At 41.0% G+C, this 18,036-nt stretch overlaps 1 protein-coding gene across 1 annotated transcript in view; it reads left to right on the top strand.

Annotated features, from left to right (window-relative positions):
* LOC139345023 (protocadherin Fat 3) overlaps positions 1 to 18,036 on the top strand; it is a 62,990-nt gene that overhangs the window by 4,447 nt on the left and 40,507 nt on the right. Inside the window, exons 4-8 of the mRNA XM_070983470.1 lie at positions 244 to 445; positions 6,764 to 6,882; positions 8,232 to 8,430; positions 14,967 to 15,028; positions 16,185 to 16,499. Coding sequence (XP_070839571.1) covers positions 244 to 445; positions 6,764 to 6,882; positions 8,232 to 8,430; positions 14,967 to 15,028; positions 16,185 to 16,499 — 897 coding nt within the window. The remainder of the gene's footprint in view (positions 1 to 243; positions 446 to 6,763; positions 6,883 to 8,231; positions 8,431 to 14,966; positions 15,029 to 16,184; positions 16,500 to 18,036) is intronic.

The following is an 18,036-nucleotide window of genomic DNA, read 5'->3' on the forward strand; positions in this document are numbered from 1 at the left end:
AAAAGTTGCAGCATGCCCCACAATTCAGTTCAGTTCTGTCTAAAGAACCATTTGGTTTGGGTTACATTTTATGTCAGGAAATCATGTCAGTGGACCTGAATAGCTGCTAGCTATAATGCAGTTAAAGGCAATATTGGTATATTAGTCCAACGCTTTAAATCATACTGTACAGTGCAACACATATCATCACTGAATTATTCTAAAATTCAGTCAAAATTAAAGTGAATCATTACATTTCTTCAGGTAGTGGATGTCAATGAGAATTTGTATGCCCCCTACTTCCCTGACTTTGCTGTGAGAGGCTCAGTGAAGGAGAACTCTCGTGCGGGCACAAGCGTCCTGACAGTCAGCGCTAAGGACGACGACAACGGACGAGATGGCGTGTTGAGGTACTCTGTCAGAGGAGGCAGCGGACTGGGCACTTTCACCATTGACGAAGACACAGGTGTGACACAAGATCAATTCTGAAGCCTATTTATGTAAAGTGAAAATCCAATGAGTTGCAGTGCCATGCGTGGAATATCAACACCCAAATGCACTGCTGATCATGGCACATTATTGGGAATCCTACTGTTTCTGTGCCGTCGCTGGTGACTTTCGCATGTGTGTGGTTGAGCTCAACTTTCAGAGCGTCACTGCTTGATAGCGTGATTTTTTTTGAGTAAACGTGTGTGTGTATTAGATTGAGAGAGGTAAAGAGAGTCTGTGAGGTACAGTCAGAGCCACTGTGTTGATGGGGCCTCACGTGGGAGCTGTGTACTGGGAGATCATTACTGTAATGAGGGCAGCATGGCAGCTACACTGGCTGGGCCTCGGGCTGCTCAGTACAGCTGATCCAGTGCTGTGTGGATAACATTGATCAAGGCTTTCCTGCACAGCACCACCACCCTTTCCAAGAGTAGTGAAATCACTGTGACTTATTTAAGGAGGCGTGACCCAAAAAAAGCATGTCGTTGTCTTAAACTGTCCTACAGTGTCAAACTGCAGCTGCAAACATGTTGAATCCAACGAGAAGCCGTGACTCACTCGTCTAAGCATGAAATGAATCAAATGCCCGGTATAAAAGTAGGACACATCATATACGTTCATATTGGCTTTTAATATGTATTTACAGAGGACAGCCTTTCTCTGCCTCTCTCTCTCTCTTCATATATGTGTGTGTGTGTGTGTGTGTGTGTGTGTGTGTGTGTGTGTGTGTGTGTGTGTGTGTGTATGGACGTTATAATACTGTGCATTCAACCCATCAGAGAAATAGTGTTCTGTGGGCACAAAGATATTCGCTTGAATCTAAGACAGCCCCGCAAAAACCAAGTCAGCGAAGTCTGCATATCTGAAATTTTCATGGGAACGAAAGTAGGTGTGAGTGAGAACTCTTGCTGTCCTATCAAGGCTCATTGCAGTCTGTCTCTATCCGCGGTGCTGAAGCTTTTAAAGCTAATCGCTCTGTGTGTATCTCTCCATGGTTCTAAAACATTCAAACTTCAAGCTCTGAAATCAGTCCCTCATTCACTCATTGTCTCTTCCCTGCATGATACCTCAGGGTACTCCGTAGCGAGTAGTCTTTCATAATCACCGCTGATGCTCAGCGTTACCACTGACAGGTCCTGCATTGCGAAGGTGAGAACTGTGGGAATTTTGAAGGCTTAAAGTTTCTGTTTTACTGTTTCAAAGGAAGGAAGTAGTGTCTGTTATGTCACTGCTCTGCCTGTGAACAGTCTGCATTACAATGTAATGTAGATTACATTAGTCATAATATTTCACTAGTGTTTCATTTAGATTTTCGTCACTCGGTACTCACTAATTTAATTACAACATATCTGACCTAGTTTCATCCATTTTTATTAGTTACCAGATACTATGTGCTTTTTGTCTTCACTCTGGAAACTTTTTTTTCTCTAATTGCTACCCAAAATGAATGAACAGCGTTCCTGTTAATCACCTAGTCAAACCTACATTCTTAGAATCAACATTATATTTGACTAAATACATTTTGTTGGATGAATAAAATCTTAATTGTCCATTTTTAACAAAACTGTAAACTCTAAAAATCACTATTTAATCAAATAAGAGCACGACAATAACAGACACACTTTAGCAGCAGGTGATAAGAAGTTCTTATTAATTCAAGCTCACATTCTTTATTTGTCATGTGCATGAAAGTCACACTGATGCGGTTGTAGATGATGAAATGCTTGTTCTCAGGCTCCGTCCAACAATGCTCATACAATATGTATCAAAATGAAAATCATGCAAGTAAATTAGAAATGTGAATGTGAGTGAATCTGAGACACAAGGCATTAAATAGTGGCATAGACAAAACATAGGAATAAATGAAATATTCTATCTATCTATCTATCTATCTATCTATCTATCTATCTATCTATCTATCTATCTATCTATCTATCTATCTATCTATCTATCTATCTATCTATCTATCTATCTATAATAATGAAGTAAATGTTTATGCTCAATGGGAATTGGTTATAGATAGGCAAGAACAGGATGTAAACAGGTAAGGCACATAAATGTACACACTGTGATGGTTTAACAACTTGTAAACAGTAGTAAAATAAACAGTAGCCATATATATATTTATAGTAGTATATATTTTGTAGTATACAAGTAAAGTGTACCACTAATCAATGCATTATAACTAACAACTGAGTGACTAATCATGGAAAGTATTACTTTAATGGGTGGCCCGCAGAATTCAGTTAAAAACTATATACATTGCACTAGATAGCAATATAAATACTAATATCCTGGGAATTATAAAATTTGTATTTAGGCTCAAATTTGTCACTTGACCATTACATAATTACAACAATAATCTACATAGAGAGCAGTGGTTAATTTTAGCCAGTAGAGTTTATTTTAGCACTTATTTTTAGGGAACACATGACAGTGTTCCTATTCTGGCCTCTCACTTCACCCCTTGTCACACTGATCCCTACTGTACATGACTTGCACTGGAGGCCTGTATTGACCTTTAAGTAGGCTAATTAGTATTGACTGTATTGGAGAGGGAAAGAGATGGACACATAGAGAGAACGTCTCTTGTCCTCACAGTCTTGCTCTCTTATACATAACCATGTACAACAGTTACGTACGCGGAGCGTGTGCACTGTACTCATAGACAAATCTGTGTTATAGTACATATACAGATCCCCACAGTCTTATGTATTAAAACCTCAGTAAGGAGCATCACAGCCGGCGAGAAAGTTTATTGAGTGCAGATTTTCCAGGGGAAATCAGAGTGCTTGTTAGAGCAGAAAGTAAAGGGAGGGGGAGTGGAAGTGAAGCGAAGAAAGGAAGGAAGAGGATGCAAGGGAGTCTGGAGTACATGAAAAGTGTCAGAAGAAAATACTGCTTTCTTCTTCCTTTTTGTATTTATTTTTTTTCTTTTGGGAAGGTTTTTTTTGTCTTTTCAAGATGGGTCTTTTGTTATTTTTTCTGTAATATTATGAACATGCGAAAAGATCAATGCCTTTTTGGTATCAGATAAGGCCACAGCAGGTGCATGCCAAGTTTACCCTCGTGGAGTGTTTCATTTTATCTAGTGGCGTAGAAGTCAGTTTTGTCAGGCGTGGACAGAGCAGCGCTGCGCCGTCCTCCCACCATGCATTTAGCTGCCATGTTGAGTGGCTTTACTCTGACTGCTTGTCAATCTCTGGCTCTTAGTGCCAAAACTAAGTATGTGACGATAGAGTGTGACAGACAGTTAGAGAAAGTAAAAGAGACAGAGAGAATCAGAGAAAATGTGAGAAACCTCTTTTTTTTTTTGGCCTGTCTTAACTTGTGCACCCCCAGCAGCCCTCTGTAGTTTGTAAATTGGCTCTACGATGCATCTCGTGTAGCTGATGACACCCCATTGTCTGTCATACCTGTTGTCTATGAGGAGCCACTTTTCCCGCATTTGATATTTAGATGTTTACGATGACTCGCTCGGATATATGGTGGAAAGCACAGGCAGTATCAAAGAAGAAGTAGGATCTTCTCTGGCTTAAACCCTTCATGCTGCTGTACTTTGAACAAAAATTGGTATTCTTGTCATTGGTTAGGGGGAAAGCAAGCCCTGCAATTTCTCATTGGGCAGCTGTCAGAAGCCACTGCTCTTCTATTAGTGAGTTTGCAAGCTCCAGGATTTATCACAGTCAAGATAAAGCACACTTTAAGTTACAGGCAAACGCACGTTTAAAAAGCAATCCATTCTACATTTGTTAAAAATTAACAGGCTGTTTTTTGTGTGTGTGATGTCCTCTTTCCTGCCACACACAGAGCTATTCAGTTGTGTGTCCAGATGCAGAGAAACACAATACTTTCTCATTAATCTTAGGATTGATTATTGGATATGCTGGCATTAATGAGACAGCGGCACCCCAGAATCTGAACGGAGAAATTAAATGGACACGACGGATTAAACCCAGGCATATTGTGAGTTTCTAGATTAGAAAATATGCCGTGACCCTTCATTTTTTTTTTGTTCACTCTGTGAAGTGTGTTATTTATGGTGAGAATGAATGCTGTCAAGTCAGATTTATATTGGATTCACTGAATAGTGCCTGTCGGTCTTAAAAGTTCAAAGAGCTTTTGAAACAGCCAGCTCTGTTTTCCTCATCTCTCTCTCTGTCAAGCTATCTGACAGAGATGAGATGTGCTTTGAAAAGGACATGGTCAAGGACGACAGAGCAAGGATGTGTTTCAGCGTACACTTTTGCTATGCATTGTGCATGCCCTGGCAGCTGCTTAGTCATAATCTGACATTTTCACACACTTTCTGGTGATAAGGTAAAACCCTGGATATGCGGCTGAGGAGCCTGCAACAAGACTGGCTCAAGCGCATGAAAAAAGGCAACACGGTCACACCTCTGGTCACTGATTTGTATGCTTGTATGGCTGTAACCTGGACATGTGGGGTTTGTAGCTGAGTGCAAGGCCATGTTAGGCAGCAGCAGACATCTACTGTCTGCAAATCAAGTTCACTTTCTGGCAGCCCCAACAAAGGATCAATTGTAATGTATTAATGATACATCCAGAAATGATCACCGACGTGATGCTTGTGCTCAAGCTCTGTGGTTAGAAGATTTTTACTGAACAACAACATATTTTTTCTGATTGCTGAGATGATATCCTGCAGAATGTTTTTAATAGGGTGGCCGAGGTTAGGCACTGAATCAAGCAGGAGAAGCACAGAGTATGTTTACCCCAGGGGCCTGAAGGCTGGGCTGAAGCATCTTGGCTCTCTCTGCCTCCCTGGAGTCACGGATATAGACCTTTATTTATTTTTGTCAAATTAAAGGAAGCCACGATTTGGTCTTCTGTTTGCGCTGCACGGCTGAGGAAGCACAGCTTTGGATAAGAATGTGTTGGAGTAAAAATAAAGCAAAAAGAGTAAAAAATACCCAGACACTGATGTTTACTTATCTTACTACTTCGCCCATGTGTAACACAGTATAACAACATCATGTTACCATGGCAACAATGTGGTCTGAATGTGAAAACTGAGGCTTCATTAATAGAAATTTGGCTCGACAACAGGCTTGCGTGGAACAATACGGCGAACCAACACCAAAAACTGCCCAAAAACTGCTCTTAACACTTCTAATCCTAATTTTAATGGTAACACATTGCAGGTCTTTGCATAGAAGAGCATAAACCATCAAATTCACCAGTGCTTAATTAGAAAAAGTGTGACAGCAGAAAATAGCATGAAAGAGCCAGAGTAAATATACACTTGCTCACACGTCACAGTCTCAGCTCTGTCTGGTGTTTTTTGGGGTTAATTGCTTGTGTACTCAGGCACAGATGCACAGACTCTGCAAGCATTGGCCACATTCTGTCTGTGTGTGTCTGCCTTCGCGCTGACTGAATTCCTTTAAGTTAGTTGAAGCAACAGACTCATGCTGGCTTTTTGAAAGTTCTGTGATTTAATGAGGAAAGTTTGTGTACTTTGAGCAGAAATGCATCACCTGCTCACTTTGTAAGAACCGTGTTGATAGAAACGATGCGATTAGATGCATATGTTGTTTTCGATCCTGACGTGAGGTTTCCTTGTGTAAATAAACTGCGCGTGTCACTCATGACCTTGCACCATTGTGCGTCAGTGCTTTTGGAAATTACGTGAATGAACCCTAAAATCTAGAGTGTGAACTCACGCATGTGTGTCATGAGAAAAAAAAAAAAAAAAAGATTCACCCATGTGTCATCCATTGTGAGTGTTCCCTTTGTTTCTCAAGAGGTCACTAAAGCTGTCAGCTACTCATCTTCCTTAAGGCCACTAAACACACGCCAGTCAATGTGTGTGAGTGTCTGTGTGTGTCTTTATTGATGTAGGGCAGTTCAGGGTACGTTTAGCACAAAGCGAATTGCAGCGGGAGCAGTTTGGTCAGCTGTGATTAGCTGTAGAGAAGCTGAAACATTGAAGGTGACTACAGCGGCGCCACTAATGCCTGTGAATGTCAGTGCAGGCAGGACACAAAGTTTACTCTAAATTTGTGTCTTTGCCTCCGGAAACTTGGTATTCAAAGTCTTTCCCCATGAGATCATTTAGGGATGTATTCTGCTGATGACACCCAAACTGCCCCTTTACACACACACACACACACACACACACACACACACACACACACACACACACACACACACACACACACACACACACACACACACACACACACACACACACACACACACACACACACACACACACCTGATAGAAGTGCACAAGTAATAACTGCATAAATCGTTCTCTCTGCTTCAACAGGGGTGATTTACACTGCTGGTATCCTGGACTGTGAGACCAAGGACTCCTACTGGCTTACAGTCTATGCTACAGACAGAGGGGTTACACCCCTGTCAGCATCAATTGAAGTGTTCATTCAGGTACCCACACACCCACACCGATACTCATATTGAATGAAACATGCACAAGAAGCATGATACAGAGGAAATTGATATGGAACCTGAAACGTCCTCTTCCAAAGCTCCTGTGCGGTCAGCAAGCTGCACAGCTCACAGCAGCAACAGTTAGTCGCAGTTAGCACTTACGTTAGCAACACATAAAGCTACCTGTCCACCAGGAAAACTCCATAAATCACAAAGTGTTAAGGCAGAGCAGCCAGAGGACCAGAAAACAAAAAAACATTTTCTAGCTGCTGATAGCTGCTGAACCTGAGTTACATAGTGCAAGAAAAGGTGCTATGAGCAGCAATTATAGTTACATAATGTTCCTTTAATATTTTTAGGTAATTTTTTTGTAACTTCAAGGCAGAGAATTTGTCCCAAATCCATCTTTTACCCCACTTTTAGTATACGTGCATTATTTGGTTATGCAGTGCTCAGTTCTTTCTTATGCAGCTTGCAAACATGCACCTGCAGGCTAGGTTAAGTTTAGTGTTACATCCAAAGTAACAGTATGAGGCTCAACAATCAGTGTGTTACTCTCAAAAATGCTGATGGTGCTCAGTGCAGTGGATAACTTTAGCAAAGCTCAGTCTGTAAGCAAGAGATACAGACTGGAGGGAATTCTCTGCTTCAGCTTTTGTTTTATTTGGTGCTAAGTAATCCACTGTCTAAACACTGAAATACAAACATCACTGCTCCGACGATGCTTACCCTTTGGGGAGAAGTTCAGCAGAGTGTAAAACAACAAACAGCCTTTCCTGGCTTCGGGATATTCAGGTGTGGTGGTGTGTTCGGGTGCTTTACTCCGAGCCTCTTCATCACAGACAAAAATAGAGAGATTAATCAGGCAAAGGTGCTCCTCATTCAGCGGCTGAACCGTCTTGGCTCTCTGTTGCCTCCCAGCAAACACTCAATCAACGCTCTGTTTGCCATAAATATTCTAGATCTATGCTGTAAGAGGGGAAATTAATTTGCAGTGCATTTAAAGTGTGACATCTATGACATTTTCTGGTGAATAAATTTCCATTTTGTGATTGATAATGGATCAACTCAGACCCAGGCCACGCTGCACTTCATGAACCGTTGATTAACAAAGATACTAAAATCTGCAGATGGAGTTTCCTCACAGCACAATATTACCATGCACGCTGATTTAGAAGGTTTGATCAACACATTTTGCCAATTCAGATCCACTGCACATAAACTGTTAAGATAGGTACAAACAGCACAGCTTGTTCCTCTTACTTGTCCAATTCTACCTTCTCTCCCTCCCTCCTCTTTATCTCTCCCTTTTCCTCTTCTTCATTTCTCCCCTCTCTCTCCCTCAGGTAGAAGATGTCAATGATAATGCTCCCCTCACCTCGGATCCTATCTACCACCCAGTCGTCATGGAGAACTCTCCAAAGGATGTGTCAGTCATCCGTATCCAGGCGCAGGACCCTGACCTCACCGCCACGCCCAGCCGCCTGAGTTATCGCATCACTGCCGGCAACCCACAGAACTTCTTCTCTATCAACCCAAAAACAGGTGAGACTCACATTGATTCGTTCATTAAATGCCTCGCTAACGTACTTGGCAGTATCATGTGGTAGAGTAATAGTGTAATTTGTAATATATCCTTTAAAACAACAGATAATTCCACCAGTTGTTTGTGTTCATATGTTTACATGCTTCAGAAATGACCGAAATTTTCTTTCATCATGCACCTCCTACTCCACGTTCATTCAGTTAAAGCCTTTGATTCCCACACAACAAATTAAAAAGACTTTTGTGCCCACACAGTCAAACATCTAGGACACCGATGAGCCGCCCAGACAATCGTCACTGCACTCTTAACTGAATATTGCTTCCAGTCTTCTTTAGGGGCGAAAGCTCTTTACAACGTACTTGAGGAAATTAGTGTAGTTCGTTTTTTATTAAGCCAGTGTGTGGGTGAATATCTTCTAATCATGAAGGAATGTACAGTCAAAGCAATTTTCTTTCCCATTACTTTTGTTCCCTGAAGAAGGGCCAAATTGGTTATATATAGTAACATGAATAAAAACATGCTTTTCTAAGATGGTTATTAAAAGGGGAAAATGAAAGCTGGAGATGGCAAAAGGTCGGAGCTTGTGAGGTGATGCTCAGACAACCTGTGGTTGCACATTGTCTCTTTTCAGCCTGTAGGAACATACTGCATGACAAATTAAAGCCTGTGAATCTGTAAAAAAGTGCAAAAGGGTAAAGTTTGCACCGGGTTCCTGTCCTGACCAGGTTTACTTTAATGTACATATGCAAAAATAGCCACCTAGTTCTGTGAATATAACTGGATGGTAAAACTTGCCTTTTATTTTATGCAGTAGTTTGTAGGTAGTGTCTGGATGGACTGGGCTGTAAAGATGGCATCATAAATTCTGAGTGTATTTCCAATTTAGCATTTCACTGCTACAGTATAGCATTGTTGGACTCACAAAAAGTATCAAAATCGATGCAGCAGAAGCAGAGTTATTGTCTTTTTTTATTTCACACATTCCTCGTCCTTGTCAAAACCTGGCAGCTGCATTACCCACAATGCAACTCGACCACCGACAGTTTGATTTGGGAGGTCTGACTTTTTCCACATATGCAGTGTACTGTAAACAGGCTGTGGTGGGTGGTGCTCCCGTTTAAATTTAGGACCCGACGTTGAAACTTTGAGTTTGAATTTAGCCGTTTCCTGCTTTTAATCAGTGACCAGAAGTCTCCTTTTTCAAGACTTTGATTAACCTGAGAGCTTTTGTACATATATTTTATTTAGATGTTCTCAGAATGTTTCTAGAACCACAAATCTTTTCTACACATCTGTGAATTTTATGTGCTTGTAAAATCTTTTTTTTAGGCATTCACACTGTTGAATTCCTAATGCAGTTTTTTAACAGGCTCACAAAAGATGATTTACAACTGCAGGCTGAGAACTGAATATCATCTCACAACACTATGCCAGATCCTCATTTCCAAAGTCTTTTCAGCCCTGTGCAAAAGACAGGGTCGCTGTCAGTGCTGGCTTGGTACCATACTTTTCACAGTTTCATGAAAACATTTTAAAATCTCCTTTTAATTTCAAGTAACACTGATTTATCGACAAAATGTTTTGGTTGGAAAATTCTAAGATCATATCTCCACAGAATACAAGCATTTTCAAGCAAATAAATTCAGATGTGTTTCAGTTTTGGTTGCCAAGCTTGAAATCAAGGCTCTATGCATTCTCAGAACAAGCTTAGCTTGAAGCTTTCATTAAGGAATTATTGACGAGGTGTAATGTTTTATTCAAATCCTGAGCAAAAAGAAAATTGTGAAGTCTATTCTGTCTCTGCCCTAGTTTAACTTACGAGTGTTTCAGTAAACAACAAAAGGGATAGTTCAGCTTTTGCAGGGACCTGTATTCTTATTCACAGAAATATCGATGTAGTTACCAAAAATCAATGGCCTACATGTAGCACACAACCTGCCAGTTATTAAGCTTATGATAGAAGGACTTTGCTAACAATGTGCTGTTGCATGTTCACTCTGTTTGTTGTTGGGTATTTCCATTTCTCTTGCTTTATTCCTCTACAGCAAGGGTGCCCAAATTTTTTAATAAGAGGTCCTAAATATATATTTACCGCACAAAAAAATAAAGCAGCATAAACAGCGATTTGAATTATACTTTTTAGTTTTTAGTTTTTTGCTAGAAACATCTGGCAGCTCAAATCAAAAACTTATGAAGGGCCAACTTTGGCCTGCTGGCCCCACCTTGGACGGCCCAGCTCTATAGCATGAATATGCTCTCATGCATTACACCATCATGGATATACAGTATTGACAGTATGTAGGGAAGCAGACTGTGGCAGGGCAAAAAGACTAATATTGATCCCATTTGAAAGATATTGTTTACAGACAGATGTAAACTTGACGCTTTGAAAGTAAAGTGTGTAAGATTCAGGTCATATATCTCTTGGCTGTAATAACCAATCACTGTGTGTGTTGATGCATCTGTGTCATTAATACAGCTGTAAAATCACACCTTGTGTGTGTGTGTGTGAGAGAGAGAGAGAGAGAGAGAGAGAGTTTTTTGTGGCAATTTAATCAATTGATTAATTGGTTACAGCAGTGTGTTAGAGGGCAGTTCTATCGCAACGAGTCAATGAAGATGATGCTGCTCTGTGGAGTACATGTGTTCATGTCTCTGTGTGAACCTCAACACACATCTCACAGCTGTATAAAAACCATTTGCGTGTGTGTGTGTGTGTCACAGGGGAGAGTTTTTAGACATCTGAGCCCTACTGTGTGGCTCTGTCAAAGAGCCACATTATTTTGTTATCTGCTACTCATTAGTTCTATACAAGAGAACTCATATTGATGACCATCTTGTTTACACTGTGATAAATGAACTCTCACTGCAGTGCTGAGCAATTGGTTTTTAATGTTTCATGCAATCTTCCTCTCAGAGGCCGCCCTTCAGGTTGGCTTCCACCAGCTTATTGAATCCCGATAAATAATGTGGAAATTGTGGATTTCTTTTTTTGTGTTTGTGTAGATATTCTACATTCTGCAGTTTTAGAAAGGCACAATTACAAGGTTTGAATTTGAATACATAATTACCATAAGCCTCGCAATGACTGACATTGCCAGTCTGTTAGTTTGGTAATGAGAAATGCATGATTGAGAGTTGCATTCAATATGAATCACTCCTCACTGTTTACTGAGTCAAAAACTTTCCATGTACCAGAGCGATTTCATTGGATAGATGTATAAACAAAACCCAGCTGATTGATTTGCTTTCATGAAGCAGCTGTCAGCCACACTATGACCTGAGCTGCTCGCAAATGCCTTCAAGTTTCAAATTGTTTTTCAAAACTAGGTTTGGGGTGGTTCAAAGTAATGCATTTTTCAAGTTCACTCTGGAAGTGTCAGTTTGATGGGTCTGAGGTACTGCAACAATTCCCAAAATGTATTGAAGCTAAACTTTGAATGAGTGCAAAGTGTGTGAATGTGCTGTGACAGCTTACAGTGCTGTCTGTTTGTCTCTGGGTGTGTGAGTGAAGCCTACCTCCTTTGGGGGGGAAAACAGAACAGATAAGTGTTGACACAGGGTGTTAGATGGAGTGCTTCTTATAAAAGCATGCATGTTTGCCGAGTGCCGTCATGGAATCACGGTCGCTGTGTGACCTTTTTTTAACAACCCACTATTGGATTGTATTGGTTTTGTTGTACCAGAATATTAACAGATCAACTGCACATGTTTCGGTCAATATTGACGATGAACAAGGAAAAGCAGAAATTTTGAAATCTAAAGTTTTTATTTTTATCCTTGCCCCAGTTAGAAAGTGAATCAAAGCTATTCCCCTTACATGGCTAAGAAGTAGGCTATGAATTGACAGTATTATATAGGAAAGAGAAGAAGGCTAAAGACTTGAAACAGGCCACTGCACCATTGCATGCACTTTGTGTGAAAGTGTGGGTGGGAGTTTTTAATTCATTTTTTCTCATGTCCAATTAGAACGGAGGCTTGTCCGACTGTAGATGTGCTGCGAGCTGTAGATCATTGATTTTTATCAGAGTTGTTACTCGTGCTGTGTTCTGCTGAACAAGCCCTCCCTCCCCCCTCCAGTCTCTCTCCTCTCTCCTGCTTGTGACCGCTGCTCTAGATTTACTCCTAATTTGCTTAATTGAAGTTAGCCTGCGTAGCAAGCTCAAGGTGACACTGTGATATGCGCAAGCACGAGAGTGTGTGAGTGTGAGTGTGTGTGCACAGCTAGTCTATCCACTGAGTGTTGATTGCACATTATTTAAACATCCAAAATAATCCTACTTCACTGCAACGCTTCATTACACTGAAACAAACACATTATCGCGATTCGAGCACATTCATTGTAATCACTGCACATAGAAATCCGCACAGAAATAATTTCAAAATATAATGTATATATGTTGTTATTTGTGCATGGACCCATGTGTGTATGGCTGTCTTTACTTGCACATGCATGTCGAGTACTTTGTGAATGAAAATAAGAGCACTGCAGCAGGCAGATATATTCTCTCTAAAACAACAAAACAATCGTATTGCATTTTTTGCTGTGCATTTGTATTTGTATGTAAAATAGATCCGGGCTATGACAAATGTACCCATTTCAGTGTGTTTGGAGGCTCTCATGAGATGTTTAATATTATACAAGGAATGTGATCAAAACATTAATTTCTCCTGGAAAATAAAAATCGGCTTACAATATTGTAAAACTGTCATATAATGGGTAAAGCTTCTTATGGATTAGTGCCTGCATTTTTCTCCCTTGTTTCCCTTCTAGCCAGAATAATGTCTGGTGAGCCTTTGATTTGTTTAACTCACAAAGTTTTTACTGACTGAACCCACAAATTATTGATTGATTGGCACAAACTGTGTGTGTGTGTGTGTGAGTGAGTGAGTGAGTGTGTGTGTACGTGCAGTCTTTTTACAATGACAGTGGGCTAGCAAGCAAACCAAAAACATAAGAAAAGGCTGGAATAAAAAGAAAGAACAATAAACAACAGGGGACAGTGTATCCGTTGTTGTCTGTGATCTCCAGTGCAGTTTTTCAAACCGTCTAACCATCATGTGAATAATCCGGTTCGATCAAAGCTATTATCAATAGCCTCACTCCTTTCTCTCTGTCCTGGTGCCATGCTGGCCAACTGAGTGACCCTCTGCTACAAAGTGCCATATGAACATGTGCCAAATGCCATCCTCTCTGCCAAGGCTGCGGGCTCTATTTTTTCAGCGATATGAGTCTGTGTGAGTATTCACACACACTCATTTTTAAGTGGAAAACTTTCTGATTTAGCTTTAAAGAGGTCATATTGTGCTTGTTTTTAGGATCACACTTTTATTTTAGGTGTCTACTGCAATAGATTTACATCCTTTAATGTTCAAAAACATTTTTTTTCAGTGTCCATTGCTGCAGCACTGCTTCTCTGTCTGAAATGCTCCGTTATAGCTCCATTCCTCCTTAAGGCCCCCCTCCCAAAAAGCCCAGTGTGCTTTGATTGGTCAGCTCACGCAGGCCTGAGCCAGCACTGCTCACAGTGTTTCATGTCAGCTCTGCCAGTGACTCTAGCTTCCAGCTGGTTGCAGTTCTACCATGAATATCACAAATAAGAATAAAATAAAAACTTCACCACTGCATGTGGTTGATACTTGCCTCAGCCCCAGTGGGCCACGAACATTACAGCTTTGTAACGGTCGTTGTATGGTTTGAACAAGCTAGCTGCTGGGTGCTAAACAAAGTTCCACAATGTTGCCAAGCAAATTAATTCTTGCAGTTTAATCATTTCTTTTTCATACATTGCCATATTGTTACTTCACATCTATGAAGTAAATTTACATACAGCAGCAACACAAGCACACCTACCGACGAGGATCATGGAACAGAACAGGCTTCATGTAACAACAAAGCTAATGCTAGCTGAGCTAGCTGTGCTGTATTAACAGTTACCAGCATCAAACCTACTACTCATATTATTTGGTTGGCTTCAAACGAGGCTCACCGTTCACTCAATATTTACTTCAACATCACTCCCAGTCTGTGGGATTAGCTACATTATTTGTGCAACATGCTAGCGCAAAGTTAATCAAGCTTAATCAAGTTGGGTGATGGACAGCCAGTGCTGATCCTTTGTAGAACTTGTAGCATTACTGGCCCTCATTGAGCAGTTAGATGGAGTAATGTTAAAATCCACACTGTGTGCATTTAAACATGGGTGTCCTGTTGTTGTGGGGACATATACGTCACTTTTTCATCAAAAATAAAGTTGATCCACAGCATCTATCCTCTGATGGTGGAAATAGAAGATAAAGATGTGTTGGTATGTTGGTTCTTGCAGCCAGCAACAGAGAAACTGGCTACTTTGCTCATTACTTTCCACATAGACAGGGCATCATCTTGGCATGGGATGGTCACCAAAATGAAAATTTTTGAAAAGTTGTATTCACACTAACTGATGAGGACACGCAAACTGCAATTTCAGGTCTTTATCAACTATCGTCATATTTGGATTTGTGTCATCTAAAATTGCTCTTTTACAATTTTTAGGGCTAATCACAACGACTGCGAGGAAACTGGACAGAGAACAACAGGCAGAGCACTTTTTAGAGGTACAGAAAAACTTGAACACTGTTCATGGTATTATTGTTTATCTGGCCATGCCACCTGCCACAGCCCACTATTAACAGAGACAGGGTAGAGGACAACCCTGGCAGGCCCTCAAGGATCCATAAACTGTGATGAATGGTTGTAGTTTTGGGCCCCAGGTTTAGGATTTTCTAAATGTAATCATTCATCATTGGTTATCTTCTCTACTCAGGATGAGAACACGGACGGGAGGAGTTGGTCTGCCCAGCATTTGATAAGCGCAGACACTGGGCATACAGATAGCTCCGTGATTACCATTTCTGTTGGTCCTGCTGCTCTGCATGCAGATGAACCTGATAATCAGAGATTCTCTACTTTAGAGACATGAGCAAACTTCTACCTCCCCAGACTTTTCTTACAACTTATTAAATGCTGCTGAATCTACAAGCACTTTGCTCTTCTTCAAAATGGAATGAAATAACCCACAGTTGACCCATAGTACTGTAGCTCGGTGTTTTGTTTCTGTATTGCCAATTGACTTGTCTAGACTCTATAACTCTTTGTACAGATTTGTTCAGCTCCAGTACTTAATAAGAACCCAACATACTGTGTGACAACACACCACGAAATGAAAGCAGCAAACATTGTAAAAAGAAACTTGCATCTAACAGCATGATACACTTAAACATTCACACCCACGAGCAGTTTAAAACTGGGGTCAGAGAAGTCTTTGTTGTTGTGTCGTCCCATCCTGTCCTGTCCTGTCTTGTCCTGTCCTGAGATTTCAATAGGAATGCCAGTCCATGCATGCCACCCACTGCTCTGCCTGCCAGTCTATGCTGCCTGTTTGTAATTAATAGTCTAGTGAGCAGTCAGGCTGGCAGCAGTGGTGTTCACCCTGATCTGATCCAATTGATCAGTGATCAGACCTCTGCCTCTGCCTCCAGGGGATCAATAATACAAAGAGATTTCCTGTGAACTCAGCAACACGTGGTCCTGCACTCTGCACAGCAGTCAGAGCCAAGATTTAAGATGTTAATAAATGTATGCACAAATAAAATCCCACACATAGGACAAAACATGTCCAAGACACAATGATGCATCTCTAAGACTTCCTGATATGTGTTCTGTGTGTATGTGTTTTGTTTGTGCGCTCGTACACTTGTGTGTTTTCCTTAGGTAACTGTTATAGACGGCCCAGTGACCACCCGCCAGTCTACTGTGTGGGTCATGGTTCACATTGAGGACGAGAACGATAACCCGCCCACCTTCCCTGAGGTCACCTACCGCATCAGCTTGACTGAACGAGACCGCAACAAACGTGGTGAACCAGTCTACCGTGTCTTTGCTTATGACCGGGACCTCGGAGCCAATGGCAACATCACCTACAGCATCATTGATGGTAATGAGGACGGGAAGTTCAGTATTGACCCCAGGACTGCTATGGTCTCGTCAAAGAAGATGGTGACGGCAGGAAGCTATGATATTCTCAATGTGAGTTTCATATACCAGGTTTTTATAAAGGGTCCTGATTCTTTTTTAATTGCTATTTGGTGTAAACTTGGCAAGTAAACTTGGAGAGATTTCAGCTAAAATACAGCACTTATTAGCAACATGGCACACTTGACAATAAATCCATAGTCTAAATTACAGGGCAAAGATGGTCTTACAAGGGATAAGACTAACCTCATTTGGGTGCAGTGTCCCCTGAGCTTTTATCCATACTGGCATGTTCTGATAGTTGAACAATCATGTCAAAGTCATGAGAGGAAGAAACAAGGAAAGATGACATCAGTGCTAGTTGTAATGTGCTAAAAATGAGCACTTCGAATAAGGGTGGAAGCACCAGCAATATGATGAAACATCTTTCTATGCAACATGGGTTTACATTCCAGGAATGCAACGCACTCGACACTCCATGCATGAGTGCCCCTGCTTCCCAACGGAGCAGCTCATCTGTAAATATTCAGTGTTATATTAACATTAGTGCCATGCAGGCGGGCTTAGCATATTTTGTCTTTGACTGAGAAAAATTAAATGAAAACGAATGCTGTACAAATATTCTCTGATTTCATCCAGTTTAGATGATGACAGACCGACTGTTGCTACAGCCAGCTCTCAAGCTACAGCAGACTGGATTAAAATTGATCAGGGGTCAATAAAGGAATCGATAAAGGATGGAGCCGATAAGCAAAATCAATAATGACATAATATTGCATCAATTCCCATCCCTATTCCTGTTACAACTAAATTCATAGCCAGCTAGGGCTTCATTCATTCACAGGGCTCCGCTTCCATGCGGGTGCAAACTTGACAGCAGCAAATGCAGCCACAATGAGCTCATTTGAGCCTGTGCGTTTCTGGCCTTTCCATGGCCAGTGAACTCAAAGTGCATTCTGACTAACAATGTATTCACCCAGCTCCAGCCCCTCATACATATGCACTGCAGTGATTGATGATGCACTGATTCTCATGTGTCTGATTCACTGATCAGTTCGTCACGCCCATTTGCCCTTGGAGTTTGTGTTTGTGCTCAGTTGCAGTGGACAACACCTCATAGTTGAATTGTGGAAGCAGCTTTTTCCTGTGACACACACCAATCTTCCTCCCTTTCCTTCTTTGTTTTCAGGGTTATACTGTTCTCTAAGCAAATGATAAGTATTACATACTTACATACAGGTTCTGTTCACGAGTGAACGTTGCTTATAATGCCCTATTTTACCATTATAGGTTCATATATATTCCTCGAAAGATTTAGTTGATATATATTGGTTAGTGCTTTTTTATTTGGTGCGTGGAAAGCAGAGCAAGTTATTTGAAGTCAGACAGCGACAGCCATCCCATTAAACTGTAATTGCTGGGATCAATGGGACGTTGAGGGTAGTTATAAGTTAATATAGGTGCTGTGTTGGTGTAGAGGACATGAGTATGGATCTCATCCATATAGTTTTGAAAATCTGCGTGAAATGGACCACATTTCTAATACATCTAATACATCCATATCCACATCTCCATATTCGCTTGCCCTGAA

This window comes from Chaetodon trifascialis, chromosome 16 (assembly GCF_039877785.1).
Source record: "Chaetodon trifascialis isolate fChaTrf1 chromosome 16, fChaTrf1.hap1, whole genome shotgun sequence".
Classification (NCBI taxonomy): Eukaryota; Metazoa; Chordata; class Actinopteri; order Chaetodontiformes; family Chaetodontidae; genus Chaetodon; species Chaetodon trifascialis.